Source organism: Hermetia illucens, chromosome 3, assembly GCF_905115235.1.
Source record: "Hermetia illucens chromosome 3, iHerIll2.2.curated.20191125, whole genome shotgun sequence".
Taxonomy (NCBI): domain Eukaryota; kingdom Metazoa; phylum Arthropoda; class Insecta; order Diptera; family Stratiomyidae; genus Hermetia; species Hermetia illucens.
This window is the reverse complement of record NC_051851.1, coordinates 72,411,036-72,438,819: the sequence shown is the minus strand read 5'-3', so window position 1 is coordinate 72,438,819 and position 27,784 is coordinate 72,411,036. Positions and strand designations below refer to the sequence as shown.

General features: G+C 42.8%; 1 protein-coding gene across 1 annotated transcript in view; it reads right to left on the bottom strand.

Moving 5' to 3' along the window:
- Positions 1–27,784, bottom strand: part of LOC119651054 (protein timeless homolog) — a 543,993-nt gene that overhangs the window by 480,630 nt on the left and 35,579 nt on the right. Inside the window, exons 3-7 of the mRNA XM_038054383.1 lie at positions 24,317–24,574; positions 22,629–22,948; positions 22,029–22,220; positions 21,806–21,929; positions 11,719–11,882 (exon numbers count right to left, since the gene is read on the bottom strand). Coding sequence (XP_037910311.1) covers positions 11,719–11,882; positions 21,806–21,929; positions 22,029–22,220; positions 22,629–22,948; positions 24,317–24,574 — 1,058 coding nt within the window. The remainder of the gene's footprint in view (positions 1–11,718; positions 11,883–21,805; positions 21,930–22,028; positions 22,221–22,628; positions 22,949–24,316; positions 24,575–27,784) is intronic.

Below are 27,784 nucleotides of genomic sequence, written 5' to 3'. Positions count from 1 at the left end.
AAACCCACTGTCGATGAGCGACGAGTGGATAGTACTAGCGCTACATGACGCAAAACAGTGGAGGGAGAATTCAAGCTTGCCGGAAAGTCGTGGAGACAACAGCACACCGACAGGAGCCAACCATTATCAGAAAACTATTCGTCATCGCCATTACCCATAGTCCTTAAAGGAGAATGGCAATCTCGCTGAGATTATTGCAGACCCACCTCACAGATCATTATCTAGTAAGACATGCCATTGACCACTCCAGACTTTTATCCAATCTTCATGGCTCCAAAGGATCCCTATAATCAAAAAGTACCAGTAATTTTCAATTTAAATGAACCGCGCATGGCAAAACCGGTTATTTTCTGTTTTCTTTTCAATGTTTTGTTTTCAAAAGACTCTGACCTGGGCGCGCCAGAGTGTGGGATTTTTACCCGCTAAAACTACGTTCGGCATCATCCTTGCCACAGTCATACTCGTGGTGGATGCTTTTTTACAAGTATACTCTATGTGCTGCTTAAAATTGAGTTTTCCGTCTATCATCACCCCCAAGTACATATTTGATGACAGGCTTGGAAGTGATGATACGATTCCGGATTCTAATGCATACATGTAAAAGGGGGGTGTAACATTTTTTTTCACAGACTATAGTCATGTGGGGTATCAAACGAAAGGTTTCGATTAGTACTTTTCGATGCCGGTATTAGTTTTGAGATTTGTTGGAAAGGCGGGGAGTGGGAGAGGTGGAAAGTGATGATTTCTTTAACGGACCCATTCTCGGAAACTACCCAACAGAAAAATCTGAAAACATCACGAAGCTGCTTCTATAGGCCTCAAAGTACTCTCCATATCGATACCCGTTCAGATTAAGATAATAATAGCATATTACCATATTTTTGGGGAAATTGAGTAAAACCCCCCTTAAGTTTACCCTAGAGTTATAAAAGTTGGTAGTAGTATAAAATATAATATGGAGCATATTATTCCCAGGTTTGATCAAAATCATACTATTAGTAACAAAGTTACAGTAGCTCAAAGTTGACTTTACCGTGTAAATTTACTGCAACTAAATATCAATATCACACTAAAGTGAGTAGTCAGACGTGCTAAATGCATATACATAACGGGCTACGTACAAATGAGACAGTTCTACATTCAAATATACTCACAGAAGAAGCAAACAAAACCTTTCATACCTGAAGCGCCCAGCTTCCGGTTTCCCGACTTGTTTTAAGTTTATACCACCTTATCCGCGCCAATACATCATGCCTGGCATCTGATGACAACAGTCAGTTGCTTAAAAGAGTTTGTTTGAAATTTTGTGTGCTGACTTATTGAAAATGCTGCCAAAATCCTTTGTGGAGTCTGATTTGCCGAAAACTTGCTCATACAGTGCTATAAAGATAGAGGCTTTGTCTCGTTCCAGACGCCAATCCACGTCAAACACTTCAACTGAAAACGTTAACAAAGTAAGAAGAGCGGTGCTCGAAAATCGTCACACCAGCCGAAGAGAAATTTCTAGTGAACTTGGTATTGCATTTGGAATCGCTCAGCACATTTTGGCATTTCTACCAAAATGTGCGTATGAAATGTGTCGCATCCCAGTTCGTCCCAACAGACCTAAATTTCGTGCAGAAGACGATTGCTGTGGACACGATTTCTAAGGCAAATAGTAGCCCAACCTTCATGAAACGCATAATTACTGGTGATGAGACTTGGGTCTACGATCATGACATGGAGACAAATCAAAAATCGTACGAGTTGTGCTTCGTAGACGTACCAAAGCCGAAAAACAAAAAAAAAACAGAATGCGAGGAGAGAGCTACAATCTATCCTTTTTGGTAGCCTACTTTGCTGGTGCACTTGCATTGCTTCAGATAGTTGTTATTTTGAAGGAGATAATAAATTTGCCTGAAAATTAAGTCGTTTTTGTCGTATTTATAAATTCCCATGACTGATCATTCGACCATGAAGTATGGAAGGACACCAACACGATATCTTTAGATTTTTCCAAATTCCCATTTATAATATTTGAAATTAAACATGTGGCCCGATTTTCCTAGCAATCGACAAATTTCTACAAGACAAGATAAACAAGTAAAACCTCCAACAATCGGTCTTAATAGGTACCTGACAGGTGGATAAGGCTTCCCAGAAGAAGAACCACTGCGGCATAATAATAACCGCAAACATAGCATCCAAGACAACAAAGTATCTTGTTTATGGTAAACCAAAGTAAGGCACACGAATTTTCGCTATTTCAAAAAAAAAAAAACATCAAAGCAAAGTTGAAAGAAAAAAATTAAATTAATAACAATCTTCTTTCATTGTGGTGCACACGCACGCCCATTTCACGCCACTCTTTTCACGATCCTGTCGAAATGAAAGAGAGAAACATGGAGATTTGTTTGCGGATAAGGACATTTAACAAGCAAAAATCACTTATTCCATCGAAAAACCACACGTATGTATAATAAATTCACGAACATGCTTTTTATCAGGAGTAAATCTCTCTGACAACATCCTTGCAATGTTCGTAGGGGATTTACATTTAATAAGTAATTAATTATGGATTAAGTCACGCTACAGCACGCAAACTTGAAAACCATGAAAGCATGTAGCCGCTTTGTGAAATGCTCCATTCTAATATTCTCTGTTTGTAAGTATTTTCAAGAAATGGAAGGAAAGGTGCGGTTATTTGTTGAAGGCATGTTTTCTCCTACACAAGCCCATTGCACGCGTAATTATCATTAAAAGTAAGGGAAGCCTCAGTTACTCTGGGATCTTGCGAAAGATTAAAAACAATCCAGCACTCGCAAGGATCAAGAAAACCCGAAAAGGAGAACTCATCCTAACGCCTAGACCGAATAAGGAATATATAATACTAACGTAACAATGGCAAACTTCGTGGTTTCTCGAGGATTCTGCGTAATACCGGAGATGTTGCGGCGTTCAAAATTGTTCAAATGATATCCCCATTTAACAGCGTGGACGAAGCCGCGGCCAAAGCAATGGGAAGCCATGTCCAGTTTTCTCGATCGGTGCAATATGGTCGCGACGGAGCAGCAACACACGATGCTTTCAATAATACCGGTTCTCAGCATGGTGCAAATCCACGGACGCATCGCAGACACTCTCCAAGCAAGGCAGCTAGCCTCTAAAATAGCCGATCCAGCCGTCATAACAGGTGTTGGTATCACCAGACGTTTAGTGTATACGCACAAAGGTGCAGGAACAGCTGCAGTTGCCCATCCTCCAATCAGTAAGCCAATAGGACTACCTCTGATTTAGACAGCATAGGTTGCCACGTTACCAGCATCGACTTCACCTCTGGTGATTTATCATCGCGAACATCCACTCAACGATTATTGACGCAGATTTTCAGTCAGATCACGGCTTGCTCATAGATGCGAAAGGAGAGAAACTGATTGACTCGCTAACTGGCATCACTTCAAGATCCAATTTAGTAGCCCCGGTAACCGTTCACAGTATTTCCGTGTAATGACAGGCCAATACACAGCTTGGGGAATTCGGCCTCCGATACTCAACTCTGATGAACGAGCTCAATAACATACACTCGCCGTCCAGAACTATTATTTCATCGCCTGATCTTCCCGTTCAACATGAGATCCACACCAGATGCTCTTCGATTTTCAACTGTCCCCGTAGGCTCATCGACGGTCATCGAAAAGCAGCTAGAGGCCAATTCAGACACGGGTATCATGCGACCCTCATCCTGCCAGTGGCCCAACCTTATCTACCTCGTTCCGAAAGCAGACAGGTCGTGGCAACAGACGACTAAACGCCAATATTACTTCGGATCAATACCCACTACCAATCATCGTGGACCTCCTTCAAGAGATCCGAGGCAAACTTTTCTCCCTTGTGGACTTTTGAAAAACAAATTCAAATCCTCGAGAGGGGCATTCAGAAAATGGTTATCACAATCCTACTCGACCTCTTCGGTGGGCCAACCAGCGCAGGTCGGCTATCTTCTGCACGCCTGTCCATTAGCAAGATGCTGACATATTCATAGTCTCGCACAACGAGCAACACTTGCAACACTAACACTCCATGAACTCTTCAGGACTCCAAATAAAGCAAGGATTTGCATAAACCCGTCCTCGATAAAATCGCCGTCGAATACTTCGGCTGCAGAGGGTCCAGGCTGTCCAGGGTTGCCGCGACTTTCATCGTATCAGACCAGTTTCATAGTTAATTTTCGGGCATCACCCCTAAGCCGAATCCGCTTTCCATGCCTGACCCGTTGGTGAAGATTGCTAAGTCTATAGTTACAAAAGATTCGCGGCCATTTGTCGACTATTTTTCGAGTATACCCTCTCAAAGACAAATCTGAAAACTATATGATCAGCAGCCATCAGAACCAACTAATGCTTGCTCAGGGATTTTCGAAATGGAAACAGTCTTGTAAGGTTGATCACCTTTCTATACATCAATGGTAGCATAGGTCTTGTGTTAAAGCATACACAACAATATGGCACACAACTTGGGAAACGTCTCCTAAATCAACACCAGCAACTCCGCTACCAAATCTGTTAATGCAAAACTGATGACGGTGAAGAATCAAGGTGAGTCTCTCGGGGTGAAGATCAGAAAAAAACTGACCGTCCAGATTATTATTGTATGCCTAATAACTGTACCAGAAAAAAAGCAGCTGTTACAAAGCCATGAAAGAACTCTTGGTCTGCATCATAAATACAACCACGTACAGATCGAAAGCTGCCCAGCAGCCAGTGAGTACCCCCCAATATATGGCTGGTATCACTGTGCTAAAAAAAATGCACAGGACAGGTATCCATTTCCTGAAAAAGAGTGACTGCACCAGATATTATATCTGTCATCCAGTATACTATGTGCATGGAATAGTGCAAAGTCCTAAAAATTGAAACCTTCTGTAACTGTCTTTGAAAATATAAGCGAGCGTTTAGGTATTTTGCGCTTGCGAAACCAATTTCGTAGCATCAATCTTATAAACACTACTGGCCCTGCAGGGAAAATTGTAGAGTCGGAGGACAGTTTCTATGACGTAATGCAATGAACCCTCAAAGTTTGCTCCAGATTTGAAATCGAAATCTTACCGGGAAATTGCAACGGTAGAAGAGAGACCCGTAGTCAGCCGATATGATGGCATGGTTGACATGGGTTTCTTAAATGTATAAATGACAACGGACTCCAGATCATCCAACTAGCAGTGTAGCACGAAATGGTCATTGGAAATACCTAATTTGCTCGAAAATAACTCTACCACAAACGGCGTAGACCATGCACTAATCAAGCGCCACCACCACCCAGCCGAGGTGAATATAAATGGTGATCAATATAAACTCCGATCCGTATCTCTTTGAAATGCTGTCCGTAACAAGTACAAAAGGAAACTGGATGCTAGAATAACCTCAGCTATCAGAGATCTTGGAGATAAAGTCTACCAACAGACTTCCACAATTACCTGACGAAGGTTATCACCGGTGCAACTACAACATATTTGGAAATAGTCACAAAAAAGTAGCAACGACTAGTTCGATAATTGAATTCTGCATACCGGGTAATTCAGCAATCTCAAAGAACGCGAGAACGTGCAGAGACGCACTATGAACTGGAACGAGCGGGACAGAGACTTTACAGAAGATGGAAGACTGGGAAAACCAACAAGGCTGTGAACTCGAAAAATATACGAAAAATTCGCGTGGAAGTTTTAACAACGAGTCAGCAGATCGAAACCATGTTCACTTTGATTTCTATGTTGCCAAAAGGGGAAATTTGATTTCCTCACCGTATGAACATATTGGAGCGATGGGTTAATTATTTTGATGAATGGCCCCGCCAACTGAAGATAATGGACAAACGCTTCCACCACCAAACCACAGTAGATCTACTATAGGCAGTACCCTTACAAAAATGACCCCACTTGCAAATGTGCTTGCAGAAGCTTATCTGTACACATCAGAGACGCTAAACAAGGAAAAGGCATAATTTTCGTCAAATCGTATTGGTAAGAGAGAGATCGGTGAGCTTTTGCTATTCTGGTACTACGGCGTGCTCACTCATATAGCAAAAAGTTGTTTCACGTATTCACTTATACATGAGCAACAACTTGCCAATGTCACCAATACATTGGCAAGTCCGGGCAGTATGTCAAACACAGCTGATCGGATTTTCGGTACATCTCGCTCATGCTCAAGGGCAAAACAATTTGAAATCGTGTGTACTCGCACTGATTTCCCCCCTTGAGGGGCAAGGGGGAGTGAGGTAGCTGTCCAGTATCTAACTGTGCACCAAACATTGAAAGAAAAAGTTTGTGCGATTCGTCAACCTAAGAAACATATATTGTCAAAAGCGGATAGATGGATGCGATCGTGTTATACGCTCAGAATATCATTACCCCATGACAAAGAGGCTTCACTCCAGGCAATCAGAAGCAGATAAGATTTTCGCTCTAGGGCAGTATATTGAAAAAATTGTTGAAATATAGGCATCCGTTGTTCCACTTCATCGGTTCTGATTTCATAACCAGAGTAAAACTGTACATGGTCATAAGAGTGACTACGGTAACCCAGATCAATGAGCGAGACCAGATAAAAGCAACATCAATAATAGTCCAAGGAGAGGGAATAATCCAACCACATCCTTGTTACTCTGGCGCTGGAAAAAAATATTGGCGATGCATGGTGAGTGCCAGAAGTTCTATCCTCTTCATACTCACCCAACTGCTGGCCTATGTTACCGATATCTCCACAAAAGGAGGAGCATCTCGGGATGTGCAAACTACCTTCGTCCAGATTGAACAGGCGACATAAAATCACAATGCTTCACATTACTGAAGACAAGACGAAAAATAATACTTGGTGGCCATATCGGCACCAAACATAAACAAAACAACAACAGCCAATAACACTGATCAATTGAAAACAATAAAGATCGGAGACTACAGCTTTGAGAGAATTCAAGCTTTTTCCTGTCTAGGGTGGAAAATCACAACCGGTAACAGTTATGATACCGAAACCAGTGCTCGTATATTTCTCAGAGACTTGAATTCTTAGCAAGAAGCCGCTTCCAAGAACACAATTCTCTGAAGAAATGTTGTCTTCTTACACGAGCATAAATGGCAAAGAAATCTATCCGTGATATCACGACCGTTTGGTTATTAATAAAATCTACCTAATCTGCATGGGTTAAGATGATTCACCCCGGAAAGTCTATAAAGGAGATTTCTACGGCAAGGTAAGAAGACGTGGTAGGATCTACCTCAGATGAAGCGATGACGTAGGCAAAGATGCCGCACAACCAGGATATTGAATGGTTTGCAAAAAACTCGGATGTTTCAAGTTCCTTTTTAAGGCAGGCCTAGACCACCTCCACATGAATAGAGCGGCAGGACTTCATGCTCACCGCTTGGATATTCTCATACTACGAGGAGGTTAGTCACATCGCTTTGACGAGTGTGGTAGCTTCTTTTCAGTACTCTCTCTCATTATATACATATATCCTGATCTTCACTTAGCACACAGAATCTCTATCAATCCAAATAATATCAGCCTGGCTGAAGAAAGGAAGGGGGCGCGGGTAATTCGCTCCAAGCAGGAAGTTTCCTCGGAGGCCCATGAAACACTTTATTAAAATTGTTTTTTTTTTGTTTTAGAAATATAGAGGGGTTCGTTTTCGCCCAGGGCCGGATTTTCTCTCTATGATCCTACTCATGTATAAATATTTCGCGAAAGCGTGCAAACATTCGATGCCGGAGGTATGAGAATATGAGGCACAAACCTTGAATTTATGTTGAACAAAGGATATAAGGAAAGATAAATTAGGTGAATCCTAACTGCTGCGAGCACAAATACCCGGTGCTTTGACAAGTTTAAACGGCAATGAAAAAAATAAAATTAATTTAATTTTTGAGGACGCTCAGGATGTACATATATTTCCCGCTCAGTAACCCTAATCCCTTCAATAATATATGAATCACAGATTAGACTTTGCACGAGGTCCAAATTTCTCATGAGTAGCAGAAACATTAGGAACCTAGCTAGCTTTTGTGCATTTGTGTATAATATTGGTACCGGCTGAAAATGAGAATATTGTCCAGTTATAAAGCACTATGCTCGTGCATAACATGTCTCAGCACTTTAAGGAGGATCACCCACAATATCCCATTCAATTATCCATAGTTTCCAGCTAAAGCCTGTAGGAAATCCTTAAGCCTAAAAACAATACAGTGCAGACAATGGACAAGCAAACTTTCGTAAAGTTGTGGTTAAATCAGGCACCGGTATAGAAAAAACTTTCTGAAGAACAGGATATGAATCAATGTTATGATTCAAAAGGGCAGAACAAGCCTATAACGAAGCCTAGAGGAATACTTGAAGGGAATCTACTCACAGACGAACGTAAGTTTCTGGTAGGTCTCTGCAACCATACTTTCCTGCAGATAATATACACTAACCTCCTGTTGAAAGTCATTCGGGGGATATTCCCTCAGCAAGAGAGGGATCTTAACTACCACCAGAAACATAACATGGTAATAGAGAAGAGCTGCTGAAAATATACAGCACGATATAAGGAAGTAAAGTTTTAGGTCCAAGGGCAAACCTAATGAGGTTTTCAAACTTACGTTAAAGAAGTCACACAGATTTATTGCGCGGAGCATATACTACAAAGATCTAGCCTGCATTATATTAGGTTGTTGCACATGAAATGGCTGATTTGGCAATCAAGTGAAGTTAGTTGCGATTTTGCTCTATCACACCACCACTAGTTGGCGGTGTCGTATAATGAAGTATAAATACTCCTACATTTAATCAAAGAGTCATTTCATTTCATGATAACAGTGAATAAAAAGGAAACAAGTCGGGAAACCGGAAGCTCAGCGCTTCAGGTATGAAAGGTTTTGGATATTTCCTTTATAAAGAGATTTGAGTGTGCATTTGTCTCATTAGCATGTAGCACGTAAAATATGCATATATTATGTGAAAATTTGCACTTTCAAGTAATATTTACATTCATAGTCTTGAATTTGCAGAGAAGCGACAGTTTTGACCTAGTATAACTTTGTTAGTAATAGTGTGATTTTCACTAAATTTGGCAGAATCATGCTCTATGCTGTAGCCTATATTACTACAAAAATTTGTGATTCGAGAGTGAACTTAAGGGGGGTTTTCCTGTCAATTACTAAAAATTTTACTAATGTACTATTATTAACTTTATTTTAACAGGTATCGGTATGGAGGGTATTTCGGTGCCTAGGCACCAAAAAGTGGCAGCCCCCTGATTTTTTTTTAGATTTTTCGGTTGGGTAGTTTCTGAGAATGGGTTCGTTAAAAAAATTACCACTTTCAACCCCCCGCACTGCCCACCTTTTCAACAAATGTCAAAACTAATACCGGCTTCTAAAAGTACTAACCGAGACCTTTAATTTGATACCCCACATGACTATATTTGATGAAAAAAAAATTTACACCCCCCTTTTGCATGTACGGGCACCCCCCCTTAAATTCGACGTAAAAGGATGTAACTCACTATATGCGTGAGCGTTCACAGTTCCCACCTTTCTACCAAATTTTGTGCCAATCGCTATAACCGTCTCCGAGAAAAATGCGTGTGACGGACAGACAGACAGACAGACAGACAGACGGACAGACAGACAGACAGTAAACCGATTTTAATAAGGTTTTGTGTTTACACAAAACCGCACCTTAAAAAGGATGGAAAAAAGCCAAGAACGTATACTTTTTCTGTATGAGTTCAAACTCGGTCATAACGCAACGGAGGCGACCAGGAACATTAACAGCGCATTTAGAGCTGATACGGTAAGCGAACAAACCTCACGGTGGTGGTTCGAAAAATTCCGGTCAGGCGACGCAAACCTTCAAAGTGAACCACGTGGACATCCAGGACCATCGATTGACAACATCGAACTGCATTTGCTAGTCAAATCCGACACACGTCAGTCTGTGAGAGACATTGCAGAGAAACTAGGCGTGCACTATTCGACAGTTTCCCGGCACTTGCAACAACTTGGAAAAGTGAAAAAGAACGACAAATGGATTCCGCATGCCCTTTCGGAGCAAAACATGACGCTTTGAACGGAAATTTGCAGTTTTTACTCTCCCGTAACAGAAGTGTCCCTTTTTTTGCTCAGAATAGTGACATTTGATGAAAAGTGGATATTATACGACAATCTTCGCAGATGAGAACAATGGCTAGATGCTGATGAGCCACCGAAGCATATGCCAAAACCGAACCTCCATCCGAAGAAGGTAATAGTGACTGTTTGGTGGTCTACAGCTGGAGTTATCCACTATTCTTTTTTGGCACCTGGAGAAACGATAAATGCACAGAAATACTGTGCCCGACTCGAGGAAATGCACCAAAAATTGAGTATTCAACGGCCGAGATTAGTCAACAGAGATGGTGTGATACTCCTTCACGACAATCCACGACCTCATGTTTCCAGAACAACGTATGAGACTCTGCCTCGTCCACCATATTCACGGGACCTTTCGCCAACCGACTACCAGTTTTTTAAGCATTTGGATAATCTTTTGGTGGAAAAACAATTTAGGAATGAAGAGACCAACAAAATTGCATTCGACGAGTTTATCAACACCGGAAAATTGGAATTCTACGAAGCTGGCGTACATGCTCCTGTATCTCGCTGGTAGAAGTGTTTTGAATCGATTGGCACCTATTTAATTAAATAAATTTTTGTAAGCTTTACAGCCGTTTCAAATTTTAATATCAAATCGACCATTTCATGTGGAACAACCTAATGGAAGTGACACAAATTTGTGTTGATACCCAGAGCTGGTAAGCCGACGAACAATCTTATCGTCGCATATATGTATCTCTGGAAAACTATGGAGAAAATGCTGACGTAGCTTATGACTGCTTTCCATTAATGATGATCCGAAACCCTTTCGGTTTAGCAACTATCCCTTGCTTTTGACAACATCTACCTCGAGGAAAGAACGGATACGATATCATTGTCGTACCCGTTCTTTCACTCAAAGAGAATATTGTATCCGCGGATATTTCACAAGGCTCTGTGCTATTCCCAATACTATGGAACATCATGTAAAATGGAGGCGGGCGGTATACATACTTGTAGGTTACTCAAGCCTAAGGAAAGTAGAAGAAAAAGGAGTGATACTCCACGAGAAAAAAAAAATTTGGAGGTAAAATATTTGATTTAGTCAAAAAAATCAATTTATAAAAGAAAATCTTCAGGTTTACGGGTCGGAATTATTTCAAGAATTATGTATATACTCGTCGCAAGAAATATCAATGTATGGTAAATGCGTACCACCTAAAGCTTCCAATAATAATGTCCCTATTTTCGGAGTCACGTAATGGTTTTATAATTAAGTACAAATGGAACGTAATTATCACACCCACATTATCTCAAAATAGATGGAATGGTATTGCTTCCTTTGTAGAAAGCAATGTTCTTCGTAAATTAATGATTACATATTTAAGAGGAAATATATTTTTATTTTTTATTAATAGAATTGTGGTTCACTGTAAATTATAAATAACTCGATATAATTTACGCATTTGGTTTCAGGTTGCATAAACATAATAAGAATGAGGGCCGAATTTCTGAAACTCAGACCTCTCCAGCATACTGCTTCAATAATCGCGGTTCCCTCCTTTCTAACGAAAACGTCCCAAATTTATGATAAATAAAACATGGAGACTTACGTATAGTCATATACTTACTTTGTACAGTGACTTTCATTGAACGCAATCAATAAATGTAAAATTGTCTCACGATATTCTAATACGTAGCAAATATTATTTTGTAGCATATTGAAAAGAGCCTGAGCCTTCTCGTCGGGTAGGCGTTTCAAGGCTATCAAGCTGAGAAGCAGTTCCCGGAATGTCTGGAAATAAAAAGAAGAAGATTAAAATGGATAACATAAATTAAAAAAATTCTATGGATATGATAACAAGGACAATGATAGATTGGGAATGTCACGCATTACGAAACATTGCACCCTTACCTAATACAATTCAAACTCTTATGTCCATAATAATTCAAAATAAACCAGTGGATCTCCGCTGATAGCAGAAGTCATCAATTTTTCAAGAAAAATGGCACCAGCTAAAATCGTTTACTAGACAAGCATGTTAAATGTTGAAAAGTTGGCCCCAAATTATGGTTTTCGGACCATTCACTTCATTTTACATTATGAACTGAAAAAAATGTAACTAATTGTGATATGCTACACCGCACATTTACGGAAGCACAGGCCTGAGGTGGTCAAAGGGTAGTATAGCTCCCAGGGCGAAACATGGATTGGTACCCACGATGGAGCATAAAACCTGGGAAATGCCTGCTGAATCAACACCAACAGCTCTACTACCAAACCCTATCTCCACCTCCACGTGGTGACCGCTGGAAGCTCTTTCTTAACGAAAAGCTGCAGACGGAGAAGGATGAAGGCGAGTCTCCCACGCGTAAAAACGGGACAAATTGTACCAACTGGTCCTCCAGGTTGGGGTTTGGGTAAGGGTGACAAAGCTACACGGAAAACAACTTGTTACGAAGCCACAACAGCAGCCTCGGACTGGACGGATTACACAACGACGAACCCGGCAACGACAACGGAATAACGATTTGCGCATTTTCTCATGGAACGTGCGCTCCCTGTACAGAGATAAAGCTGATGAGCAGCTAGCCGATACCCTGTCCCAATATAGGGCTGATATAACAGCGTTACAAGAGATGCGACGGACAGGGACCGGTTTCCCAGAGAAGAGCCCCTACACCATATATTATAGCGGTCATCCAGTAAACCATGTGCTCGGAGTAGGTTTCTTAGTCAGCCAAAAAATGAAACATGTTGTTATCGGCTTTGAAAACATAAGCGAAAGGCTATGCACTCTGCGATTGCGAGGCAAGTTTAGAAATATAGCTCTCATTAACGTTCACGCCCCTACAGAGGAGACTGCAGAGTCGGAGAAGGACACCTTCTACGAGGCAGTAGAACGAACCCTCGAAGCCTGTCCCAGATATGATATCAAAATCATACTTGGGAATTTTAACAGCCAAGTAGGGAAGAAGCCCGTATTCAGGCGACACGTTGGCTCCCATAGCTTACACGAAAATACAAATAATAACGGACTGCGGATTATCCAATTAGCAGCGGCACACGAGATGGTTGTTGGAAGTACCCGGTTTGCGCGGAAAGCGGTCCACAAACATACATGGGCCTCTCCAGACGGGACTACTTTCAACCAAATTGACCACGTGTTGATTGAACGCCGCCACCTCTCAGCCTTGATGAATGTCAGAACATATGGGGGGGGCCAATATAGACTCGGATCAATATCTCGTTGGTATGGTGCTCCGAGCTCGAATAACAACACCACCCAAAATCCCCTCTGACAATCAGGTGAGAGTTCACGCTGAAGCCATCTACAACACAGCCCTCCGCGACACCTATAAGAGGAAAATGGACGCCGTAATAGCCGCAGTCAACAGAGAACCTGGAGATGAAGCATCAACAAATGATCTTCACAATCACCTGAAGAAAGTTATCATTGATACGGCCACAAAGATACTTGGCCCCAGCCGCAAAAGGAGTCGGAAGGGCTGGTTTGACGATGAATGTAAGCTAGCAACGGAACAGAAGAATGCCGCATACCGAGTAATGTTGCATTCTCAAAGAACGCGGGCACGAACTCCGTCGAGCGGAGAAGTGACTTCACAGATGGAAGGAAGCCTTGGAGAACCAACAAGTCTGTGAACTAGAAAAATACAGGGAGCAACCGCACCAAGCGCGGAAGTTTTACCAACAAGTTAGCAGGATGAAGCCTTATACACCTCGATGCTCATCCTGCCGAGACAAAGAGGGAAATCTGATTTCCGACAGAATGGGCATATTGGAGCGATGGGTTGAGTACTTTGATGAACTACTGAACAAACAGAACATCGGCGAGTTGGAGGTCCCGCCAACTGAAGACGGCGGACAAATACTGCCATCACCAAGTTTAGGAGAAACAGTCCGTGCAATTCATCGGCGAAAAAATCATAAGTCGCCAGGAGCCGATGAAATTACAGCCAAATTGGTTAAATATGGAGGCGACCAGTTACACCAAGTGGTTCATCAACTTGTGCTCAAGGTATGGGACAGCGAATCAATGCCTGGCGATTGGCAACGAGCCATTATTTGTCTCATACATAAAAAGGGAGATATCACACAGAGCAGCAATTATAAAGGTATCACGTTGCTGAGTACCATCTATAAGATATTCTCCACTATCTTTCTAGGCCGGATAGCCCCATACGACCAGAACATCATTGGCCCATACCAAAGAGGCTTCACTCCAGGCAAATCAGCAACAGATCAGATTTTCTCTCTGCAGTAAGTGATGGAAAAACTGTAGGAATATGGACAACAGTTGCACCATCTGTTCATCGACTTTAAAGCCGCCTATGATAGCATAGCCAGGGTAAAACTGTACACGGCCATGAGAGAATTCGGTATCCCGACGAAATTAATAAGACTGACTAGGCTGACCCTGACCAATGTGCGAGGCCAGATAAAAGCAGCAAGATCACTCTCAAGATCATTCCGCATCAACAACGGCCTACGACAAGGGGATACCCTATCATGCGTCCTCTTTAACCTGGCCCTCGAGAAAGGGATCTTCCATGCTGAGGTAAATGCAAAAGGTACGATCCTCTTTAAGAACCACCCGAGACGTACAAACTGCCTTCATCCAGATCGATCAGGCGGTGATTACCGCGAGAGCTTGGGCTGCACATCAATGAAGGCAAGACACAATATATGATGGCAACGTCAGCACCGAAGACGAACTAACCAACAACATCAAACCGCACTGGTCAAACGGGAAGAATAAGGATAGGAGACTACAACTTTGAGACCGTTGATAAATTCTATTATCTACGGTCGAAAATCACACGATAACAGTTACGACGATAAAATCCGCGCACAGTTGTCAGCCAACAGAGCCTATTTCAGCTTACGAAAACTGTTCCGCTCGAAACGTCTCACCATAGGGTCAAAGCTCTTACTGTACAAGACTATGATCTTGCCAGTCCTCATGTATTCCTCGGAAATTTGGGTGTTAGCAAGAAGAATTGCGAACTCTTGGTAGCGTTCGAGAGAAGAATCCTCCGAAGAATTTTTGGCCCCCTACATGAGGATGGACGATTCCGTAGCCTACAGAATGACGAAATCTATGAGCGATATCATGACCGTTCGGTTGTGGATAAAATCCGGCTCAATAGGTTACGGTGGGCGGCTCACTTAATTCGTATGGATGAGGATGATCCCACCCGGAAAGTCTATAAGGCCAATATCTATGATGGAAAAAGAAGACGAGGCAGACCCTAAGATGGAGCGATGGCGTAGGCCAGGACGCAGATAGCTTTTAGGGACATCGAATTGGTGGACCTCGGCGCAAAACCGGGATGTCTGGAGTTCCAAATTAAGGCAGGCCTAGACCGAATAGCGGTTGTTGCGCCGTTGATGATGATGATAGGCCTGACTGCTGATCGAAACTAACAGACTGAAAGCCGAATTTTTCGCACTTTAGATGTGAAAGGTTTTGCGATTTTTTTCTAGGAAGAAAAATTTTAACCTTTTCACCCCTAACGTACAGTTACGATTTAAAAAGTCAGTACTTTAATACGCTTCAAGGTCTAGGTTCAAATTGGACTGATCTGTCATGGATTACTTATTAACATTTTCTGAGGATAAACTCTACCTCATTAACCGTACTTGATGGTTTCTACTCCTCTCTTTCCAAAAATACCAGAGAAGTTCATAGGCTAACATGGAAAAAAAAGATTTCTTTTATAAAATTTGATTTTATCATCATCAACGGTGCAACAACCAGTATCCGGTCTAGGCGTGCCTTAATAAGGAACTCCAGACATCCCGCTTTGTGCCGAGGTCCACCAATTCGACATCCCTCAAAGCTGCCTGGTGTCCTGACCTACGCCATCGCTCCATCTCAGGTAGGGGCAGCCTCGTCTTCTTTTCTAGCATAGATATTACCCTTATATCATCCTCATCCATACGGATTAAGTGACCCGCCCACCGTTACCTATTGAACCGGATTTTATACACAATCTGACGGTCATGGTATCGCTTATAGATTTCGTCGTTATGAAGGCTACGGAATCATCCATCCTCATGCAGGGGGCCAAAAATTCTTCGGAGGATTCTTCTCTCGAACGCGGCCAAGAGTTCACAATTTTTCTTGCTAAGAACCCAAGTTTCCAAGGAATACATGAGGACTGGCAAGATCATTGTCTTGTACAGTAAGAGCTTTGACCCTGTGGTGAGCCGTTTCGAGCGGAACAGTTTTTGTAAGCTGAAATAGACTCTGTTGGCTGACAACAACCGTGCGCGGATTTCATCATCGTAGCTGTTATCGGTTATGATGTTTGACCCTAGATAGGAGAAATTAGCAACGGTCTCAAAGTTGTAGTCTCCTATCTTTATTCTTCCCGTTTGACCAGTGCGGTTTGGTGTTGTTTGATGGTTGGTTTTTGGTGCTAACGTTGCCACCATATACTTTGTCTTGCCTTCATTGATGTGCAGCCCAAGATCTCGCGGTAATCACCGCCTCCTCGATCTGGATGAAGGCAGTTTGTACGTCTCAGGTGGTTCTTCTCGATATCGTTAGCATAGGCCAGTAGTTGGGTGGACTTGAAGGGGATCGTACCTCTTGCATTTACCTCGGTATCACGAATCACTTTCTCCAGGGCCAGGTTAAGGAAGACGCAGGATAGGACATCCCCTTGTCTTACGCCGTTGTTGGTGTTGAATGGTATTGAGAGTGATTCTGCTCCTTTTATCTAGTCTCGCACGTTGGTCAGGGTTAGCCTAGTCAGTCTTATCAATTTCGTCGGGATACCGAATTCTCTCATGGCCGTGTACAGTTTTCCCTGGCTATGCTATCATAGGCGGCATTAAAGTCGATGAAGAGATGGTATAACTAGTGTCCATATTCAAACAGTTTTTCCATCGCTTGCCGCAGGGAGATTATTTGATTTCATTATTCAATACAGTTGCCTTCAAGGGCGATACAACGATTATAACGGTCATACAATTTTTCGATACCATTTTGATAGTACGATTTGTCTTTAGCCTCAAAATAGGTCTCAGTTTCAGCGATTAGCTCTTCATGGGCCTTAAATTTCTCTCCAGCGAGCATTCTTTTGAGGTCTGAGAGCAGGAAAAAGTCGCCGGGGCCAGGTCTAGAGAATACGGTGGAGGCACCGCGCGAGCTCGTCCCTTTGATATTTATAGAACGCCAGCTATCAACTTTACTGTTATGGTTAATTGAAATTGCAATATTATTATAACATAATCTAATATATATTTATTTGACTAAAATATTTATTCATTTATAGCCTAGTCACCTCTTTCCCCGGACTCGTTTCTATACTCAAACTGACACCGAAAAACAATTTTCGCTGTCAAAAATTGGTTTGCGATATCATGGCTGCCACGATTCACACTTGCATGCGTCCGACACGCAGGTTGCTCGCTTTGCCACAACACTCCACCCCCAGCTGGGGTTTCAGCGAGGAACTAGAAGCACAGCTCCCTCAACTCGGCTGCCGCAAGATAAAACGGATGCACCGCTCGAGGACTTCCAAGAGGCTCTCTTAAGGTGGTTCCAGCGGCTTCCGAGGAGCATCCGTTCTAATCAGAACATGCGCACAGGATTCGAGATCTCTGGGCACATCAGCCAGAGTTTCGGGTAGTTGGCCGTATCAGTTTTGGCATTACGTCCTTGGCCAGACACAACAGACCGCTAGTGTTGAGCCCAGACCTGATAACAGGCCGCTGGGGAATCTTAGGCTCTCCTCGTATACCAGCTCCGCGGGACCTGCAGTAAATTCTTCTCGATTGACTGTACAACGAATGGCAGAACCTATGACCAAGAGAGTCGTCTTGGGCCATTATAGCGACCTTCAGCGTCCTGTGCCAACTTTCAAGCATCCCATTAGATTGGAGGTGGTACGCGATTGTCCGATGGCGTTTGGAGTCGACGAGTTTGCCCGACTGTATGAAAAGGAAGGACTCAAAGTGCATTCCCTGGTCGGTGATTATAATAACCGGCACACCAAAGCATGGAATCCATTCTCAACAGAAGGCCACAGCACAAGATTGCGCAATAATGGCTTTCAGAGGTATCGCCTCAGGCCACCGGGTGAACCTATCGATGATTTTGAGGAAATACCTGAAACCGTACGAGTCTCGCAAAGGGCCAATTATGTCGAGATGGATTGTATGGAAACGCTTGGTGGACCAAGGGAACATCCCTACCCCTTTCCTCACATGCACTGTCCGGCCTAAGAATTAATATCCTTATTCTTGTACATCCAGAAGTACTTCGCGGTGGCCAACCGATTCATTGTCCGAATGCGCCAGATCATGAACGGCGTGAACTACTTTCTTTCGGAATTCAGCCGTACTATATAGTCTTCATCCCTTGTCTAAGGTCTCGCAGATATACTGGATATTGAGCCGTAGATAAGAAACTCCCTAAATGTGTATTTGGAGTTGGTCCTCAAGTTCTGACGAGCTACGTCGACTATCTGCGCCTCGGCGATTGCCGGAATATCGACGGTAATGGGGATCTTGACCTCTGTAACACGTGAAAAAGTGTCAGCAACCACGTTATCTTTTCCAGACATTTGTTGAATGTCAGGAGGGAACTGGCTGATAAAGCTGAAGTGCCGAAGTTGGCGAGCGGCCGCTTTGTCGGGTTTTTGTTTTAGAGCAAAAGTGAGTGGCTTATGATTCGTGAACAATATTAAAGGCCTGCCTTCAAGGGAATACCGGAAGTATTTAATTGCCAGGTACGCCGCGAGTAACTCACGATCATAGGTGCTATAGTTCCGTTGAGCGGGATTGAGCTGTTTGGAGAAGAAGCTCAACGGCTACCAGATTTGATTCACTTTCTGCTGAAGAGCAGCACCTACGGCAACGTCTGAGCCATCGACGAATACGGCTGCATATAGCTGATCCACCAGTTGTTGCTTGGTGGTCTTAAATGCCTGGAGAGCCTCTGGGAACCAAACAATCAGGCGAGAGTCTTTGGTTTCCGATCCAGACATCTTACCTGCGATTGCTCAACGTTAAGAACTAGACCGGCCTCAAGGAGACGTTGAAAAATGCACTCAAGTTGTTCTAAATGCTCGGACTCAAAGGAAGACGCGTCCAGAACATCATCAAAATATACGAAACAGAAATTGAGATTTCGCTGCACAGACCAAATGAATCTCTGAAAGGTTTCCGCTCCGTTGCACAGTCAAAAAGTCACCTCAGTGAACTCGAAGAAAGGTGTGCATATTGCCATTTTCGGAATGTCTTCGGGCGCTACAGGGATCTGATGGTATGCCTTGACGAAGTCCAAAGTCAAGAAAATAGTTTGCGATAGAGTGCGTAAAAGCGTGGATGAGTGGAATAGGGTATCGGTAGACATATGTAGTCGCCACAAGGTCTCCATTCCCCAGGAACCAGGGTTTAGGAACCATATAAAGTGACCCCTGCTTAAGAAGTTCTTCGAGCTCTTGCCGCGCAAATGCGAGCTTTTACGGTGGTGATGGACGCATCTTAGATAGAAACCAGTAGTGTTGATGTGGGGTTGAACATCATGATTAACGGGCTCAGAGAGACTACGAACGATAGTGATGTCGGGGAATTTGTGAAGAAGTGCGTAAATATGTGCGCCGGCAACGTCTTCGAAAACGATGAGAAGAATGCAGGTCAATGAGGGACCTATTATGTACATCCATTATGTATATCCACCAGCATTCCATAGTAACACAGGAAATACGCGCCTAATATGGATATGTTGATGTCCGCGATAATGAAGCGCCAAGAAAACGCTAGTCGAGGTCCTAAACGCAAGTTTACCTGCCTGTGGTCATACGTGCGGATCGACGAAGAATTTACTGTCGCGAGTTTCAACGATTACGGTATTAAATTATGATGCCGGGATACGGAAAGAACTGAGACTTCAGCGCGTGTATCAACCAGGTAGTTGCTCCGGCTCAAGGGGCCGTAGATTGTGAGGCGACATGGTGCTGCATTTCGGGTAGCAGTCGCCAGAACTCCCGGCAAATCTGCCTTTTTTATGAGAAATTGCAGAGGTTGGTACATTTCTTAGCCTTTTCAGGGAACCTACGATGGTAGCAGCATGCCTCGGTGCTTGCCGAAGGTCCCGACGACTTACTACCCGACCACCCATTTCGAGGGGCGGATCTAAACCTTGATCTAGTCCTACTCCCGCAACGCAAAGTACCGAAGGCCCCTACCAAATCAGTGATGGTGGCTGTTAATGCTGTCACCATCGGCTGCACCTGGCTTCAGTTATCGCGAGACACCTGACCAACCATGGGCCGCACGTGCAGCTCATGATTTTTGTCCGCAGTAACGGCTAACGTATCCAGAGACCCCGAATTTGCACATGCCAGGATGGCCTGTGTGCTCTGCGGGAGCCTTTGCAGCCACAAAGATGGTAGCAACTCGGTGCTGACTTCGTCACCACCCAGCTGCTTCGTTTCACGCAGCAGTTGGCTTGGCGCACGAACACCTAGCGTATGCTCTGTCAGTAAGTGGATAAATTATGCGAATTATTAGCTGTTATCTTTGCGACGGCAGGAAGCGCGCAAATAGCCCCCTAATTCTCGCACTCAAGAGGAATGACCATTTTCGTAATCTTAACGAGGATTCCCTTCTTCCAATCTTTGGAAAATATTCTAGATTCCCAGGACTTATAAGTATAAGTGAAAATGGCAGCTCTCAATAGCCTTGCGGAGAGACCATGGAGTCTAATGGCTTTATTACCTTTTAGTGCATTGATGACCGAGATGATTTGACTTCTCATTGAAAGAACATTCCGTATATTCCGGTGACTAGCCACATCATCTACAAGAGATGGAACTTCACCAAATGTCATAGAATTAAGAAGCGCAGCAAAATGCTTCTCTCACTTTTTTCCAATTGCTTATCATTGGGGATGAGGAGTCCACCGTTCATATTCGTAACTCACAAGTTTCTACCACTCACAAGCTCCTTTGTGATTTGGTATACGGTTCTGACGTCATTGCAGCAACCACTGCCCTGATCAATGCAATAATAAATTTTCTTTTGCACTACGATGAACTTCCTGGAATTTCCCACAGTATGGAAACAGTTCGCCACCAATTGAAGTGATTAACAGTCTTCAATTCTTACGTTCATCGATTCGCTTCCATGATTCCCAGCATTTTCAATGCTTTTCAATATTCTTAGTCGGATTATTGAAGGCAACTTCCACCCGATTAGCAAGTGAATTCTGCTTATATCGAAAGACTGGATCATATAAGCGATCGATGTCGAACTAAGTTCTCTAAACCTGCGAGAAGCGATGGATGAAAACGCTAGTGGTGGTAAGCGACATTCAGCAACACAGACTATCCCTGGATGTTACCATTTATTTTTCAATAGGTCCTGAGTTGTTCTTGGATGTAGTTGTGACAATCCTATACGCCTCAATAGCGTGGTTCTTTTATTTTTCGCCACGCGAAGCTGCCTGAAATGAGCATATTAGAAGAAAGCGGGAGAAGACCAAGGGCTTTCACTTCAAAATCCAAAATTGGTAAATTTCTCGTAGGACTTTCATAGGAAAGAGATCCAATTCTCCGATTACTCCAAACAATTTATTTTATATTTGTATTGCTTGCTTATGTGATACCCGTAATGGTCGTCAGCAACAACCAACATTCGTCCCCAGCTTAAATACGACGCACAATTAAATTCCTTACCTGAATTCCGACGTGCAGGCGTCGTCCCCACAGTTGAGCTTCCTTCTTATCCGTCGTAATCATATCCATATCATGTTGAATGCGAGTCAGTACCCAATGGAAACACTGAATGCTTAAGGACTCACTACAGAGAAAAAGAGGGAAAAATGTAAAACGATATGAGACTTATAAATCCACTCCCTAGAAATGAATACGCTGAACTTATAGAATCAAAATTGCTTACCTAACCAATTCCAATTGCATTCCACTTAGGCGATTGAACTCGAGGAAAAATCGGATTGCCCACAGCAGATATGAATCATCGTGCGCTCCACTAGATCCACCGGTGCCTCGCTCCAGGACACGTCGAACTTGACGCACGAGGGTATTATATGCTGACCGCAGAACTTCAATGCAATATTCCCGCAAACATAATCTATAATCATGACGCAGGGCATGGAAGAAAGACAAAGTAAAGTAATGGAAGAATGTTAATAACTCGATTTTTAATCCTGTCTGCGAGAAGCTTAGTGTTTGCCCTTGCAATACTGTCGTGGCTACCGACGTGATTCCACTTAGGCGTCTTTGTTTTCAAGTAAGATTGGATGGCCTTTGCAGGGTAGGTTTGATATACGGTCAGCAGCATGTTGGACCGAATTTCGGGGAACGGAAACCTCGCAATCCAAATTCGATGTAAAATCCAAAAAGGTATAGACTTTAACTTTTAAGCCGAAAGCTTAGTTCATTGGAAACGTTCCGTACTTTTATAGTTTGAGGTGCAATTACCAGTACCCAATGCAACCACATCAACAACCACGACTGTACTTAGCAGGATATCACCTACCTTACGGAAAATGCACTTCGACGCTCCGCTGTAGTGGCTTCCTTAACAATACGATGTGACCTTTTCAACTTGGTTTTCTCTCGATCAAAATCCAAAGATACAGCACGTTCTAAGGATTGGTGGCAGATAACATCCCGATCCGATACGGATTTCACGTTTTGCAATACATAAGTGCCACCGAAACGTGAATGACGAGCTGGCGGCGGGCGAGCTATCAGTTTTTGCTTTTCACGTTTCCGTACAGCTATCAGTTCCTCCTCGTCTCGATGCTTTTCAGCCGCACTACGTTGCAGCGAGGCATCCGCCAATGACTCGGCAGTCTGAAATATAAATCGAAAGGGATTTAATGGGGTAGCGTGGGGATGATAAATATAGTATTCGCAGGAAAAAATATGCTTTTTGAGAAGGCAAATAGAAAGGGTGAACCAGAAAGGGAATAGTTTGCTGTGTTATGTAATAGCAGAAGAGGGCCTTTTTAACGAGGAGAGCAACATTATATTTCAGGGAAGATGACATCGCGCAGAAAAAGTTTCAAATTAAAATAAAATGACATTCGGGATAAGAAGAAAATTTTGCGGTTTTCTTTTCAGAAAGAGAGTCCTGATCCACATATATTGTCAAAAGTTTTCTTCCGAAATATGTGATGCTATTTTTAGCGACAAACGGGCCTGGAACAACTTTGTCGTTCTCCTTCATTATACTTCAGATCTGACTCAGAAAGTACTTCGCAAACATCGACCAGAATATAAAAACAATTTTCCAAGAATCACAAAGTAGGTTCCTAATGAGCTCGACAAGAAACCGTCTCCTTTTTAAGTTGTTCCAGCTAATTATATCGACATCGCCTCTCCAATTTAATGTATGCCGGGAAACTTGTCGCTGTTGAAATGACTATTTGACAAATGAATATGGATGAGGTGGGCAACTACTGTTGCACGGTACTCAGCGAACAACGGCACCCGGAATCATGCACTTCAAACAGCTTCGAAAATAACAAGGCGCTACCAGCGGCAGCCACTAACTTACATAAAATAGAAACATCAACAAAAACTGTACAAGCGAAAGTACTGCTGAGATATTACTTCTTCTCCCGTGGACTTGGCTGCATTGTGTTGCATTATCCTGGAAAATTGTTGGGTCTTCTCCCTCAGGTCTCGTCTGTAACCATCCATAACGCTCAGTAGACAAGAGAAAATTTATTCAAAGCCAGACAACTAAAAAGGCTTCACATGAATAAATTGAATTTGTTGTAAGGTCAGTCAAAGCCATTCCATTAAAAAGGATGCATTTTTATTCTCGCCAGGGAATCTAGGCCAAGGGATTACGGGATCTACGAGGAACTGGTGATTTGTAAAGGATGCTGAAAAAGGATGATTGAAATGAAAGCAGAGGAATGCATTTCGCGCCACTCAAGATACTAGAAAAGGAAGTGGGAAGTCAAGAAATGAGAAGAAATACGAAAGGACTTCTGACTTCTCAATGTATTCAAGAATTCAGAAAAATTCCCTGGATCCGTCAAAAAATATTCAAGTGAGTGAGCTGATATGATGTCAGTGAAGTTGGGCTACACGAAAAAAGGTCCTTTCAGGTGGATCGAATAGCCTGGCCAATGTTATTTAAATTTGAAAATACACTTCAACTACCCCGAAATAGGTATCCCAGGGCAAATACAAGGATACACCACGTACCTGCTCTCGAAACATCAGACAAACAATTTCAAGTGCATGAAGATGGTATTGATTTTCGTCTGCTGAGCTGAGAATGTAGAGCACTAAATCGAGCATGCCTGACTGTTGCAGCGCCCAGATAACTTGGTCGTGAAGGCTAGCATCGTTATCGGCCCGACACTCGAATTCCGGATTGGCCGGTACCTGAAGTACATTACGAACAAGTACCAATATTCGTTCGATAAGCAGTCCTTGTTCTTCGCTACGTACAGTCCACTCCTGAAATGAAAAGAAAGAAAAAAAATTATGGATTATGCTGAAAGTACAGTGAATGTTGCAAAATAAGTAGAATTGTCATTGCAAACTGTTATTATGATTTAAGAAAAGAAAAACATTTGATTAATTTCATCAAAGACGGCCCCACCTTCCAAGAAAAAGCAAGAGAAAACTGCTACTAGATTTGATTGACCAAGACTCAGCTTTTGCAAAAAGTAATACGGAGAAAACTAAACTGTAATTATTAGTAGACACTATTAACCTTAACAAACTAATTTCCCCACACGTGTGGAAAATTTATCAATGTTGTGGCCTGATATTTGAAAAAGACGATTAACATCCATATGGTTGCCATTTACCCCATGGTGGGATGTAGTGAGTCAACCTCCTTTACGCGCGCTTCAACTTCGCCCACAATTTCCTGAGACGAATGCCCTCGTTCCTCATTGTTCTGTGCCAATTGCCAATTGTTGACGAAGGCTTGAAACTTCCGAGTAACTGAGGGGGTGGCGGTGTCAGTCAGTTGAAACCCAACTGACCTTATGGCAGGCTCTGCTCTCGAGAAATGTGCCACCAACATGCAGTGGAAGCTGCAGAAATTCACAAGCCTTCCACCATGTTCGTTACGGTCGCAAGACCGTGCTCCCTCTATCTCATGTCCGGGCAAGGTGCTGTCAGAACCCACCTTGGCATTTAGATCATCCATCACGATGTCACCTTTAGGAAGCCTCCCTTAAATTACATGTAATTACTCGTTAAAAATCATCCTTTTTCACTATATAGGAAGTCTCCGTTGATGCATAGCACTGTGATGCCATTTAACCTGCATCAGGATCTTGAGGTAAGAATACTATCAGAAACTGGGTCCCAGGTCACAAACGCAACCCGACACCAGATTCGTGTCTGCTACCAGTCGGCTCTCCAGAGGACATTGCCGAGAGAGGGGGAGGAATACTCTTCAGAGTCCCATCATGACCTAGGAGTTAGTTTTAGATCAGTAAACAAGTTTCAAGGTTTACGTATTCAGCTAAAGTTAGATACAGAAAGGATGGTAACGTTACCCAAAGCAACTGGTGTTGACCCTTTAGAGAGATGGGACCGATGCAGCACCAATTTCTTGGTGCAGAGATGACCGTTTCCCAATGGGTGTTGTCTCTTTGGATAGCGAGTTCCGCTTATCTAGATCGAATTGATAACTTTTATCGTTCGTAGGGTTGGTTCTGATGAAGTTAAAAAGCTCTCACTACGATAGATTTTGGATTTAAGGCGCTCGCTGAAGCGTCGATCTCAAAAGGTGACAGTTGTCGAGTATCACTTCATCAAGTTGAGATGTATGCACTATGAACCGCAGCATGCTGTACTGCATGCTGCGGTTGCTACAGTGCGCAACTGACGACGCCGTTCGTTCCCGCTTACTGGCCTAGTAAAAAGTGGATCACTGATTGAAAAATTTTATTGAAAAACACCCTGCAGATAAATCGCAAACATTGCTAATTTATCGGCATCGCTCATTGCCCAGTTTGCATTAGCAAGCCTTAATGATGGCTCAGTCTGCACCGGTCGGTTCAGCTTTTTGCTTGCCCTCCATAGAGGGTAGTTGTTGTGGTAAGGACTGAGACTGCTCGGCTTCTTGATAGCTTATGCGAGCTTCTGCTTCAGGCGCAGGGATCGATGTTCCTACCATTTCTGCCTCGAATTTCATTTACTTATTAGTTGTTGGATTTTTGTCGACAATATTTTCCTTAACCCACCACTACTATTCAGCGGTAGAGAAGAGTCCCGAGCTGCTGCTGTGGAACTCTCACGTGGAAGTGAGCGCTGATGTATTTCTTGTACTTTAACCAGTTTGTCCTCTAATTTGTTAATTTGTCGTGTAAGATTATTTCTCGGCTGCTGATAGTGATTATAACAGGGGAGTTATGCAAAAATAAGACAAAGTTGGCTATGGCGCAAATCTGGTCTCGACGGATGTTTTTTGTAACCCCAAATTCGATAAGACCAGGAATTTTACACAAGTCAGTGGGCCAATACGTAGGCTGTCCTATCGAACAGTTGTCTGCCTTAAAGAGAATACCATATCCTTGATCCCCAGACATTATAGTCCTGATCCATGATCCCCAGACATCCCCGGCTGCTAAAAATTTCTTTCTAAGGGTGCTGAAGAAATCACTGAACTATTGTGCCGTAATTTTAAACCTTGGAAGGCAATATACGGCTGAAAAGGTGATTTCGTCGCTAGGTTCCCTTTGGCGGAATGGCATGAAGGTATACCTTGTAGTAACGGGATTTGATTAGAATACTAGTTCGACCGTGAGCTTTGTCGCTTAGGTGTTTGGTGTCGCAAAATGTGTATCATTGCATCTGGAAGTAGTTTTTTGCAAGATGCGTTTCGGAGATCTGAGGTTAAAATTAAAAATTCGTGCAGTTCAAGTTTGTGTTGACTGATGCTATTTGCATTCCAAAGACAGATTTCCAGCTCGAACATTTGTCATTGATTAGGACTACTAGAACCTGTAATAAGTTACTCATTTGCTGCAACATGGTCTGGATTGATGCCATGAATTGTGTCGTAGTTTGCGTCAATGTCACAAAACGAAAACCAAATTAAAGCGGGATTCACTGGTGCTTGGCCGGGGGAAGTAGGTTTAAGAACAGTTGTATAGCTAACGGCAGGCTGATTGTTAGGTGTTGTGACTGGCATGTACACAGTTCTGAAAGATGATTTATTTCATGCCTATTAATGAGTTGCAAAAGTGGCTCCGGTGGCATCATTTGCTTAATATCCATGAACACTGAACAGCCTTTATAGTTAGCAGTATGAACTCCACCGCAGTAACTGCAAAATTTGGCACTTGAATCCTCCTTTTCATTTCAAGTTGTAGATTTTGTGTCTTGCCCGTCTCGCCGACAGGGAAGTGTGGGTGAGAAAATAGCGTGATAAATGGTTAGATCAGATATGATGGTAGAAAATGAATAGCTTGTTCGGATATTTAACTGGCTTTTTGTCATCCCAGCGAAGCTTTTCGGAAGTCCAACTTAGCTGGTTTTTGCACAGTAGGAGAATTAAATTCATTGATTCATTCATCACATTGAAGGTCTGGATGATGAGCGTTAATTTTGACATACACAAATGTCCAAGTAAAGAGGAGAGGCAACATTAAAACAGGTTGGGAAGAAACATTAAAAATAGTAGTGAAAGCGAATAAACAATTA